This window comes from Panthera tigris, chromosome B2 (assembly GCF_018350195.1).
Source record: "Panthera tigris isolate Pti1 chromosome B2, P.tigris_Pti1_mat1.1, whole genome shotgun sequence".
Classification (NCBI taxonomy): Eukaryota; Metazoa; Chordata; class Mammalia; order Carnivora; family Felidae; genus Panthera; species Panthera tigris.
In genome coordinates, this window is record NC_056664.1 from 65356666 (window position 1) to 65369970 (window position 13305).

Sequence of the window (13305 nt, forward strand, 5' to 3'; positions counted from 1 at the left end):
AGGCGAAGCCCAGGGGCAACTCCTTAACCGCGGAGGAACCACTCAGTAGTTTTTATGCCCTCCCTACACTCCACCCCCCGGGCTGGGAAGGATGTCCAGTTACTCGAGGGCTTGCTGCCTGATGCTGGGATGGAAAGTCACAGCCCGAAAGCTGGAGTGAGCCGCGGGGAGATGCCCGCTGCCCGCCTCTCCGCCTTGGGAGTCGTGTCCTGCCGGTCTGCACACTGAACTGGCAGGGACCCTCCAGCTGTGCGGGGACCCGAGCGCCACTTCCCGGAGCGTCGCCCCACGCGCTCAGGTACTGGCTGGTACCTGAAGGGCAGGTCAGGGCCGTTCCACACACACACACCCCTTGCGGAAAGGATAGCAGGACCTGGCCCGGCATCTTAGCGGCGGGAGTCAGCAGAGACCTGCATCTCCAGTTTCTCTTCAGGGCACGAGGCCGACTTACCTTCCGGACAGCTCCAAAGCCCCTGAGAGAACTCAACCAAACTCGCGCCTCCGAGAGGGGCTTTCGAGCCAGGGGAGGGGGCGGACGCAGTCTGGGCGTGGGGAATCTAGTGAGAGAGGAAAGGGGGGAGCCTGGGACTGGTTGTGCGCTGGGAGCGCGCGTGGGAGCGTCCCGCACTCCGCGGGTCCGGCCCTGGGGCACTTGGGAAGGAAGGGGCTCTAGCTGCGGTAATAAGAGGAAGCAAGGGAAACCCTCTCAAAGTGACGTCCCAAACAGGTCCTGATTTCGAATTCGAAGCTAAAGACTGCTAGAAATTGGGCCTCCTTCGCACACCCCTCTCCGCCCCCACCCCAAAGCCCCGGCGGTTTGCTGGCTGCTTGCTTCCCCGCCCCTAGCTCGGAGGTCGCGGGCCGGCGGGCGCTCCGTCGGCCGCGGCTTCCTCCTCGAAACCCGCCCGCGCGCATGAGGCCACTGCCCCCGCCACAGGCGCTGGCGCCCCCCTCGCGGTGCCCGTGGTGATGCCATGCCCCGCCACCACGCGGGAGGAGAGGAGGGCGGCGCCGCCGGGCTCTGGGTGAAGAGCGGCGCGGCGGCGGCGGCGGCGGCGGCGGCGGCGGGCGGGGGGCGCCTGGGCAGCGGCATGAAGGATGTGGAGTCGGGCCGGGGCAGGGTGCTGCTGAACTCAGCCGCCGCCAGGGGCGACGGCCTGCTGCTGCTGGGCACCCGCGCGGCCGCGCTCGGCGGCGGCGGCGGCGGCGGCAGCGGCGGCGGCCTGAGGGAGAGCCGCCGGGGCAAGCAGGGGGCCCGGATGAGCCTACTGGGGAAGCCGCTCTCGTACACCAGTAGCCAGAGCTGCCGGCGCAACGTGAAGTACCGGCGGGTGCAGAACTATCTGTACAACGTGCTGGAGAGACCCCGCGGCTGGGCGTTCATCTACCACGCGTTCGTGTGAGTACCCGCGGCCCCCGCGCGCCCCCCGCCACGCCCGCTCCGGGGGGTCTATGTGCCTGGCCCCGTGGGACGCACTCCGCGCCCACGCCCTGGCCAGGCGCGCGCGCGTGCACACACACTCTCTCACACACTCGCGCGCGCACACGTGGTGGCTTTTATTTCTTTGCACGTGTTTATGGTCTTCCTCCTAGAGCCTTCTACCTCCCTCAGCCCCACCTCCTCCACCTCTACGGACTCAGCCGTCTCCCCTAACACACCCAATGAGCTGCCCCGCAGTTTTAGGCACCGAAGGCGAGAGCCGGGCAGACCTGGGACTTAGGCTGCGCGGATAATTGGGAGCGATTAGGTCCCGAGATACAAAAATTTCAACCGCGAGGGGCGCCCGGGAGCTGGGAAAGGCGAAGGGAGGATGTGCGCCGGTGTGAGGGCTCGTGAGAGTGTACTGGAGAGGTTAGGTGATGCCAGGGTAGGACCGGGTAGTGAGAGGAGAAACGGACGGCTGGGTCCTTAGTCCTGGGGGCGGAGCTGGGGAAGCTGCCACTTGGTGGGGAGGGCAGCTAGGTTTTAGGTGCGCCCGGAAACACGCCTCGCCACCATCTCCACCACTAACGGAAAATCTGTCAGTGCGTGTAGTCCTTTCTGCCACCGAGATGGCTAAGGTCTAGAAAAGGCGAGCTGGGCGGGGCGAGGTGATGCTCTCGTGCAGTGGTAGAGGCCAGTGGTGAGCCCGGGGCTCCGGACCAAAGTGCGATAGCAGAGGCGCAAATGAGCCACCTGGGACAGGGATCAGGCAGTGGGTTAAGTAGGCATTTGTGCCTCGGAGTCAAAGTGCGTGTGTGAGTGTGTGTGTGTGTGTGTGTGTGTGTGTGTGTACGCCTTCACCATCTAGCAGAGAATGAATGCTTAATGAGAAAATGATTGGAAGCAAATGTTTATTTTTCCCTTAGGCATTTAAAACCTTTCAATGGCTTTAAAGTTTACTACTGTTTTTCCCACAAGGTCCATTCATTCAGTCTCCTGTTAGAGTTAGCTTTATCTGAACGTTTTAAGGTAGTTTTATGCCGTTACACCCTATCTATTTCTCTTTTTTTCTCATTTGTCATCTCTTTTTAGTTTTTTCCCCCGTTTCTTATGTTAAAATGAAATATAAAGACATCAGCCTAAGGAGACCTGTAGAGAAGGTTTCAGGCACTCACTGATCCGTACCTTATTTCCTAGTAAAATAGGCTTTGAACACATAATCTAGGTTTCTTTTAGAAATGAGGCATGTCATCCAAACATAGTTCTCACCTGGGATGGAGGATTGGCATCAACAGCAAAAGCATTTTTTGAAATAACACGGAAGAAGGGGCTGGTTTTGTAAATAGGTGAACCTGGAATTTGACCATGTAGGAGTCAGGAAATTGGTGGAGTCTACAATCCGTGGGGCTCTGGTGTCTGGAAAATTTTACAGTCTCAGATTGATGTGAATATGTAGCATTAGGTAGAATATTCCAGCCAACTTTCCATGTTACAATGCACACAAGGAGAACACTGTGTAGCATCATTACCACATCAAAAGGTGTAACTTTTACTGTAAGATTCACATTGGTTTAGATGTGGTCAGTGTACTAAATGATAGACATAGAGAAATACTATGATACTTTTCATGTTTGTCCTTTCTGAGTTGATATATAATTAATCATGTTACCTAGCAAGCCAGATAAATTCTTTTAACCTGTCAGGGTCTATTAAAACATTTAGCAATAATGATCCGTGTTCAATTTGGCAGCAAAGTATATACTGTATGGAAAATGATTTTTTTTTACAAGCGTATGCTCAGAATATTTGTAGATTTAAATTTACAATATGATGCCATTGGTAAGTTTTAACTTTTGGTAAATTATGCACTGTATATTTGGATAGAGAGGCAACTTTGGCTGATGCTCATGTTTTACATATCCTAAGTTTTGCCCTTGAACATGAATGAGGATTTACTGTAACGCAACATTGTCTTTTCAATATATTTGTGTTTAACAGATTTTTATGGCCTTACAGAATTTAGAATCTTTAACAAATAATTTTTCAAGAGGCTCAAGTTTGGATAATTCTCTACTCACCACACTTCATATCAACCTATCAATCAATGCCTTTAGTGGTAGATATGAAATAAATTATGTGTTTGCCAATACCATGTGCTAATAGGAAGTCTTGCTTTATACATTTCTAGACTCTGAAACTGTAATGCTTGAGCAATTAGGTAGGGGTGCTAGATCCACATTAGCAGGGAGAGGGAATGGATAGCATCATCTTCTGGGAGGATTCTACACAACTATAGCCCACCCTGAGGGACAAGCCATCTTTGGCAATTGCTTCTTACTGTTTATTTAGAGAGCTGACTTTACACATTAAATGAGTAAAAGTTACTTTGAGCTGTGAGTCTAACAAGACCATTAATAATAAAGGAAATTATATGAAAATAATTTCTAAAGCCGTGTAACTAATTCCCTGCCAGCCTGGGAATCCCCAAATCTTACTTTAATAACAGTGTTTGTAGCACATTAAGGTTCTTGCCAAGAGCAAGTGCACTGTGATTAATGAGGTACTTCAGGGATGGATTTATGTGGTCGACCAGTGTTTTCACTGCCAAAAAGCAAGAAAAGTATGTTTAAAGTTATATTTCAGGTAAAGACAAGTTTCTATTAAATATGTAAAAATCATTATTATAATGGCATTTTAATGGTATAAAATGTGTTTTCAAGTGTGTATATCTACTGATGAGATGTCTGGCAAGAGCAAGAGATGACCTACTTCAAATACTTTCTTCCAATCTTTATGAATTAGTGGGGATTAGGAGAGTCTGTTCCCTTACTATTCTTAAGGATTTACCAGACAGCTATGACTCCTCATTTCCTGTCTTCAGCTGTTCTTTGGCTTAATAGATGAACTATTCAAATATGAGGTGATATATTTATTTAAATGTTGTTTGTCCATTTTTTAAAATTTTATTTATTTACTTTGAGGTGGGGGGAGGGGCACAGAGAGAGAAGAGACAGAGGATCCAAGCAGGCTCTGCGCACACCCAATGCTGGACTCAAACTTACAAACCACGAGATCATGACCTGAGCAGAAATCAAGAGTCGGACACTTAACCACCTGAGCCACCTGGGCACCTCTGTCCATTTTTAATTCATCCTCTTTTTGGGAAAAGTTTAGAAGAATAATGGTGGTAGTAGAACACATGATAGGGCTTCATATATAAATTTGCATTGGTGCAGCAAATGTGGTTCTAAAAAACAGCATGTTAAACAGGGTGCCAGATACACATAACCCTTACTTTGTCCAGAGTATCTTTGCCTGAGGTAATGCCATGGATCAGAATTTATAGATATTTTAAATTAGAAGAAACAGCCCACTCACCCAAGCTAAGAAATTGCAATTCATCCTTGACACCTTTGTTTTTATGAAACTTGGTCCTGCTGGCCATCCAAAAGATCATTAAATTCTGTGTATTCACCTTGTAAATATATTTCCTATTTATTCCCTTCTCTCCTTTGCTATTGCTACTATCCCTCTCTGTTTCTCAGTATCTCTCCATTGGATTATTTGTAATATTCTCCTGCTTAATTATCCAGCTTCTGTTCTCAGCCTTCCAGCTTTCCACTCTGGCACCGTAGTGTTTTTCCTAAAATGTAAATCTTATCATATCATCCCCTTACCTATAACCTTTGGGGTGAGGGTCATAAATGTATATTAAATGGATTGAAGATGGTTAAGAGTTGGGAAAGTAGAGACAATAGTGTAGTTAACCAAATTCCTTGGAACAGTACACAAGACACTCTATGACATGGCCTCTGTCCATCTTTCTTTCTTCACCTCCTAATGTTCACTCTGAGCTCCAGCCTTATTCCATGTGTCTCGTTGCTGTGCTTTTGCTCATGCTGCTTCTTTTAATTCTTGCCACTCCATGCGTTCTGGCTGTCTAACCCCTGCTCTTTCTTCGAAACACAGTTTAAAGATTGCTTCCTCTTAGACACATCTCCCCACTCCCAGGATAACTTAGGTGCCCCTTGTCTTAGGTTCTGTGGCACTTCAGGATGTCATTATGATGGTGCTTGCCCCACTGTTTTCTCTGTGAGCTACTTGGTCTGGCTCTCTCACAGGAGGGCAAACCTCCCACACAGAGATAAGGAAAACTACTTATCTCTGAATTCCAAGCACCTAGCAAGATGCCTTGTACCTAGTAGGTTCTCAGTAAATACTTGCTTAATGATTAAGTAAATAATTTCTCTAGAAGCCTTTCACTGAGGAGTTTCCGAGTGAACTAAAGCTGATGGAACTACTAAATCTTTTTGATTTTCTTAGAAGATATTGATGACTGATTTTGAGGAGAAAGGTATGGAGCTGGAAGTGGGAGACCATTGCTTTGCTTCCAACTTTCCAACGAATTAGCTTTGTGACATGGAATAAACCATTTCACCATTTTGGGTATCCAAATCTGTATCTGTGAAATGGGCATGTCACTGTCCAGTGTCTGTGATGGAGCCAAGATGGTGGAGGATGCTGCAGATAGTCTAACATTCTATCACAAAGGGAAGGTATATTTGTAATAAGAAGGGATCTTATCTTTTATCATTTCCCTTCCTCATTTTTAGCTGCAGGACTGCTTCCTAAATGGTCAGTTTAAGTTTTCTCCTAACTCCTGGTGAGGTTGTGTGCCACATAGTAACCAAAGTGACCTTTCTAAAGAGTTAAACAGAATACATCACTCCTAGGCTTGGAGAAGGAATCAGTTTGTTGTCTGTCTCTACCCAACTCTTTAAAGGCAGGGACTCTTTCCATCTTGTCCTCTGCTGTATCACCAGCACCCAGCACAATGTCTGCCACATAGAAGATGCTTCTACTTACAGACTGATTCGCCTACTGATACCCCCAGTCTCCAAAGTATACTACTAACTTCCTGGTGGAAAACAAGAGTTTACACTACTGGTCGCTACCTGTGTCAGGACTCAATTAGACCCAATGAATGACTTTATTATTTACATATATATTCTATTCTGGATTAAAGCTATGTCCATATAAATTGATATTTGCCTTTTATTTTTACTCCTACATTCCTTAAACATCACCTATTTCCCTTACATGTAGAGGGGACTTATCCAAGTTATACTGCTGTATACCTTGCTAATAGGGTAACATAAAATGCTACAGATATATCCTTCAAATCGATTTGTTTTCAGAAATTTAAACAATGCTGTAGTATTTGAGGCTCATAGTAATATTGAATTAAAATATTGAAAGTGTTAAAATATTAGTATTGGGACTATTATGGCCTAAAGGAAATAAAACCTAAGAAAAAAACATTTCAAAATGGACTGAAGTCTTGATACAAGAAACACTATAAACAAGGAAGATTGCCAGCAGCCTTTTGATAATTGCTTGCAAAGAAGTGGTGCCAGTTTTAATTTTTAATTGCAAATGGCTATTTTGGCAGATGAAAATGCCAGCAGAGCATGTTTTATCCTAACCCAGTGGTGTGAAACGACTTGAAGTCCAATTGTTGAATAGCTGCAGTTCAGAGTTATGTTTAATGATTTGTAGATGTTTCCATTTTAATTTTCTTTTCTTCAACTATTTACAAGTATGCTATTTGAAGTTTTATTTTGTTGCAACCTGGGAGATAGATTGGCTTCACCATTGTATTTTTTATAATTACTGTAATTCTTTGATGGGTCTCAGAGTTTCAGCTGAGCCTTTTGATCCTTTGTTATCAGTGTGGCTAAAGAATGAGTTTCCTAAATGCTACTGACGTCATCTAATCCTAAACTTAAAGGTAGTTTGAACTTCTCCATTATATAAGCATATATATGCACACATATTCCATGTGTATATTCCATACACATACCAATACACATACAATACACACACATACACTGTCAGTGAGCAGAGAACTTGTTCATGAAAATATTTACATGCACTTTATTTTTGCTCCTCTAAAAGTAAGACATCTGAATAAACTGCAGGTTAAAAAGAAAAAGGATCTTAAAGTTACTCTTGGCAATATGGAGATTATATCATAATTTTAAAGATATTTAAGTATATATGGGCACTTGTTACAAACTCAGTCATAGTGTCTGTTGCTTCCATTTACCAGTGAGGTAATTCTAGAATCTCTACTCTTTCTTAGTCAGTGGTAGGATGATCTTTTATAATCATGTTATAATTTCTCTTTTCTTTTTTTAATAGTCAATTTAGTTTAATATTTAATTAACAGCCATTATGTGAATCAGTTAATGTGCTGGTTGCTGGTGGTTCAAAAAAGGGAATGATGTGGACCCTGACCTCAAGGAAATTCCATTAGGGAATATAATTACATTTGGATTCAATTATCAGTGTTATTGATTTGATAACTATGAGCAAGTTACTTCCAATAGTACTTACTAAATATGTAAAATAGGCATAATAATATTCCACCAAGGTATTACAGCATCATATAAATTATATGTGTATAATCACACTTAGAATGGTGGCTGTTAATAAAATTATAGAGAAAAATAGAAATAATGCAGTGGTGGGCTATATTGCTATTTTAAAGGTCTAGGATTTTATCCTGTAGGTGATAGGCAGTCTTTCAGTTAGGTGGGGTTTGAGCAGGTAATGATATTGAATTTCTATTTTAGATTGATCACTCTGTCAGCTCTATTAATGCTGGCTTGAAAGAGGAGATAGGAAAGCTTTTGAAACTGATGTTTCAACTTAGGCAAGAGATAATTTGGACTTGGACTGGGGCAGTGGTAGTAAAGATGGGGAAAAAATATGATGGAGTAGAAATGTATTAAAAATATGGTGATTAAGTTGAAATATGATGATGGAGTTGAAATATAGTTAATGAAGTGAATTTGGAAAATGAAGAAGAGAGATAGATTTGTTATTTCTGGATTCCTGGTTTGGGTGGTTGGCTAGATAGTGGGGCCATTAACTGAGATCACAAAAACAGACAGTAGGGTGAGTGGAATTTTGGGGGTGATAAAATGAATTTAACAGTGGACATGTTGAGCTTTTAGTGCCTGGGACTTCCAGCTATATATTTCCAGCAGCTGTGAATAAAAATTTAAAATACATAAAAGCACAAATAAGAGTTAAAACTACAAGAAGTGCATGTAAAGAGAGAGGGCAAAAATAACTTAAGGATGGAAACCTGGGGAATACCAACATGTAAATGGTAAACAGAGGAAATAGGGGACATTAAAAGGAATAGACAGCAAGATAGATTAAACAAATGAACAATAAAACTATAAATAATCTATAAAACAATAGATTAAAAAAATGGTTAGATAGTCAGGGAAATCAAGGATGTTCCAAAAAGTGTGAAATGTAGACAGTGATTTAGAAAGATAAGGACTATGGAGTTACCATTAGATCTGGCAATTTCGAAGTCTTCAGTGATTTTGTAAGCTCACCAATTGTTCACCTTCAGTGAAGTGGTTAGGGCAGAAGTCAGAAAGCTTTTAATTGGGAAATGAGTCAGAAATGAAGAGACGAAACAGCAAATGTAAGCCATGTATTCAGTTAACCAGTTAGCAAGAATATGTTTCAAGAGAGATTGGAACACTAGCTAGAAGGAAATACAAGACTAAGGGGGAAAGCAAGAGAGAATAAGTTACCATCATCAGTAGTCATTTTAATTATTGACCATGTACTGGACATTGTCCTAAATTCTTTGTGCACATCAACTCTTTTAATCCACAGAATAGCCCTAAAAGATACTATTAATATCATCTCCCTTTAATAGATCAGAATACTGAGGTGGGGAGAGACTCAGTACTCTGTCTGAGGTCAGCCACTGAATTAATGGCAGAATAGGGCTTTGTACTAAGGCAGATTGGTTGAGAGCCCATGTTCTTAGCCATTATATCTTGATTGTGATGGTACCTGTGGGCCTAGGGATCCTCCTATCAGATAGCTCTTTACAAAAACTGCTTTTGGGTCTCTTATAGATAGCTCTTAGCAATGTAGTATATGCATAATAAATACTTGGTGAAAAAAATGAACAATAGTTAAAATTTCTTATGAACTGGTACCAGAGAATTATATATAAATTAGTAGTATTAGGAATGTTTGTTCCTTTGTCTTCAAATTCTAACCAGCTCAAGTTGTAATTTTTCCATAAAGGTTTTCCTGATACCTTTGGCTTATTTCCTTACCTCTATTTACCCATTGCTTTTATTATTTAGACTATTTACTTTAGCCCTTAATTACATTTTTGCATTGACTTCAAATTGTATCATTTATCTAATTCTTCACAAATAATTTCTAAGGAAACCAAAGAACCTCTTTAGTATCTCCCAGATTTTCATTCTTTATTTTTAATCAAAATTCACCCTACCTATTGCTACCAATAAGATTGTTTGAATCTTATAATCTTTTGTTTTCCCAAACACGAATTTTAAGTTCTCCTAATTTAAATTGTAGAGCAATTTGTATTGAAGACCCAAATTGCTGTTATTGCTTCTTAGTACCATTCCCTATGAACATTAAATTTCTAATTTATACTTTCACTGCAGAATACCTAAGATTCATTTAAAAAGAACAGAAATTGCTTAAGTTTCATAATGGCTGAGCATAGAACCATTTTCTCCAAACTGAATTTACAGGATTTTATTTCTTTAAACTAATAAAATAAGCTTGTTTTCTTCATGCTAACATAAATACATTTCATTTCTCCTCCATGCTTGTCTCTGTCTCCTCTTATATATACATTTTTTTTTTCTGGGAGTTTCTTCTTTTCTCTCTCCCATTTGTTCCATTTTCCACCCTCCTGCCCCCAATTAATCTACTTTTAATTTTTTGTTTGTTTTGTCCTTCCTCTCCATGCACCCATCTTTTTAGAATGGTGTTTCTGCACGTTTCTTTATATCATGTTGTATAATTCTTTATATCATGTTGTATATATATAATTATATACAATAATATATTGTATAATATATCATGTTGTATAATTTTATTATACATGTATAATAAAAGCATGTATATCATGCTGTATAATCCTGTTAAAGCTGTCTACTCTTAATCAGGAAATGCATTGACTCTGTAATTGCTTACAAGCTCCAAGAGTGCACTGCTCCAAGATATAAGTAAACTGGGCCACCTAATTTACACATTGTATTGCAGTAATTAACAGAAGCCTCCAGAAAGATGTGAGGGCTAGAGACCTCTACTTTTCTTAGAGTTTTAGTTAAGGTCAAATTTCTTAGAAAATAAGGGAGTGAAGTCTTAAAATTGCTCTGAGGTTTTCTAATATCTATTTATTATTTATGAAATCTGGAAATATTCAGATAGATATGCAATAAATAGTTTATAAAAGGCATATTTTTATATTGGAAACTGACTGCTATATATGGATGAGAAATAAATTGGAAATAATTTTTATTCCAGATGGAATTATAGAGAAAAGTACATTAAAGAAGTCTAAATATGTTTGTGATGTAAACAATAGTAGTTAACTTGAAAATATTCAACACATAGACGCTATAGTCATGAGGGGTTTCCTTATTCATTGAGCCAAGAAGTAGATCAATAATTTGGCAGCAGAGAGCTGTACTTTTCCTCTTTAATTGAGATATTAAAGCATGGATTCAAAATGCAAGTGTCACAGGAGTACATATGAGATAGCAAACCACCTGTATTTTTTCCTACTTGGAAAATTTTCCAAAGCATAGACCATGTGAAAGCTATTTCCATAACCTTTTATAGAAGGGGAGCCTTCCATTTCTCTAAACCTTTCTCTCATACCTGAATGAATCTAGGACTAGATGGAATTGAGAATTTGGATTCTTCTTCTCACATTTTGAGTTGTTGGATACATTTCTCAGCTTTCTGATTTATTTTTTAATGTGTACTTAAAGAGACATTTTTTAATGTGTATTTATTTTAAGAGAGCATGAGCAGGGCAGGGGCAGAGAGAGAGGGGGAGAGAGAATCTCAGGCTCACCGTGGAGCCTAACACGGGGCTCAATCTTAAGACTGTGAGATCATGACCTGAGTGGAAATCAAGAGTAGGACACTTAACTGACTCAGACACCCAGGCACCCCTCACCTTTCTGATTTGTAAAGTTAGGACATAATTTGGAATATTTGTTCAATAACCTGACCTCTTACTATGTGTATGATCCTGAGTAGGAACTACCAGGACTAAATGGAAATAGAACACAACCTGTTCTCTCAAGAAATATTTTACTCCAGAAGGATATTAGTTTACTATTTACTGAGCTAAAAAAACCATTTATCTGAATTGACTTAGGATAAAAGCAAAGGTTGGCCCTTTTCCAGCGGCTTTTAGCTGTTGCTGCTATTGAAAGGGTTTACAAGGTAAACTCCAGAATCACCATATAAAGAACTGCTGATTACCAGTTCTCTTGACCCCTTGGGAAACTTTGGTGTTCAACTGCCTGTACAGGTGGGCGTTCTGCTCAGGGCATTCCCACACAAAGACCAAATACAGGAGTTCCCACTGATCATAGTAATTTCCAAAGAGTGGTAATTAAACTAGTTAAACTAAATGTTCTAGTTAATAAAACATTCTGAGTATGTTTAATTTGCTCCAAAGTATTTTTAAAAATAGAAAAGAAACCAGTGCTGCTTCATAATACTTTGTTTAGGAATGTTATTTTTTTTCTCCCCAAAATGGCTGAAGAACAATAACGTAAGCCAAAAATTTGTTGTTGTTGTTGTTGTTGTTTACATCAAATGAAATGCCTGTCTTCAGTATATACTCAAGTTTCTAATATTGTTAACTTCTTTATTCTGGTACCTGGAAGGAAAATATTATACCCAGCTTTCCAGAGGGTCTAGAATTCATTCATTCATTCATTCATTCATTCTTGGATTCATTCATTCAATAATTCAATGTCCACTGCATATCCTGTCCTCATGTCCTTGGAACACTTTGAAAATACTGCTTTGCATCTGATTGACTTTCTCTAGGCATGTGGAAAATGGCTCTCTTCTTCAGCTTTCACTTCAGAATGAAAGTAAGATCAGTAAGTGGAAGAATTTGTGTTCATTGTGATCTCTAAGGTGCTTTTCACTCATCTCCTTAAGACTACAATCTAACCTTCAAATACATTTCTGAGCTAGATAAGCAATCAAGTTAAGGAATTGCAAGGTGAGATTAAATTAGTTTAAAATTTTCCATGCCAGATGATAAAATCCTATAGCTCTGTTTTGCTTCATCAAATGGAAAAGGTAGAGAAGCTGAATGGCAATACAAAAGACTTTGAGGGAACCCATTTTTAACCTTCAAGATAGGATCTTGAACCCAAGGAACATTTACTCTTACTCTTGCTGTCCTTGAGAACTAGATATGACAGTCACTTTGTTTAGGAGCAACATTTTACCAAGCTTGCACAAATTGGTATCATGGTTTTTGTTTTCTTTTTCCTTCAGAAGAAAGCCAGATAAGGTCTTTTAGATTCAAGTCCACCAAAAGAGAAACACAATGTGATGTTTCAAAATCACCCCCAAAGGAATGAGCTACCCTAGTTATGCTACCTTACTTCAATCTTAAATTGAGATAGTCCTGCAGACCTTCCAAAGATAAGACAAGAGACACAAAAGGGAAGAAAAAAGTATCCAGTCATCACATTTGTGCCAATCATGTTGACTTCTAGGTAGTCATTCAGCCCACCGGTTTGGTTTGACCATCATGCTTCAGTGGCCTGTTATTGTCTTCTCTAAGAAGAAGGGAATAGTAGTCATCCCACTGAAAGTATAACTTATCTTTAGCAGGAAAGATTCTTTTACATGGTTCTAGAGTGTTCACTTCCAATGTTGGACTTGATGAGTTACTTCACAAATTACTGTTCCCAAACTAGTTGGGTCATGTTTCCAAGAGCTATTTTCCAGAGGTCATGGGTATGGGGTTT

General features: G+C 40.6%; 1 protein-coding gene across 1 annotated transcript in view; it reads left to right on the plus strand.

Moving 5' to 3' along the window:
- The first annotated feature begins 974 nt into the window (after positions 1-974).
- KCNQ5 (potassium voltage-gated channel subfamily Q member 5) overlaps positions 975-13305 on the plus strand; it is a 513631-nt gene continuing 501300 nt past the window's right edge. The window contains exon 1 of the mRNA XM_042986660.1: positions 975-1399. Coding sequence (XP_042842594.1) covers positions 975-1399 — 425 coding nt within the window. The remainder of the gene's footprint in view (positions 1400-13305) is intronic.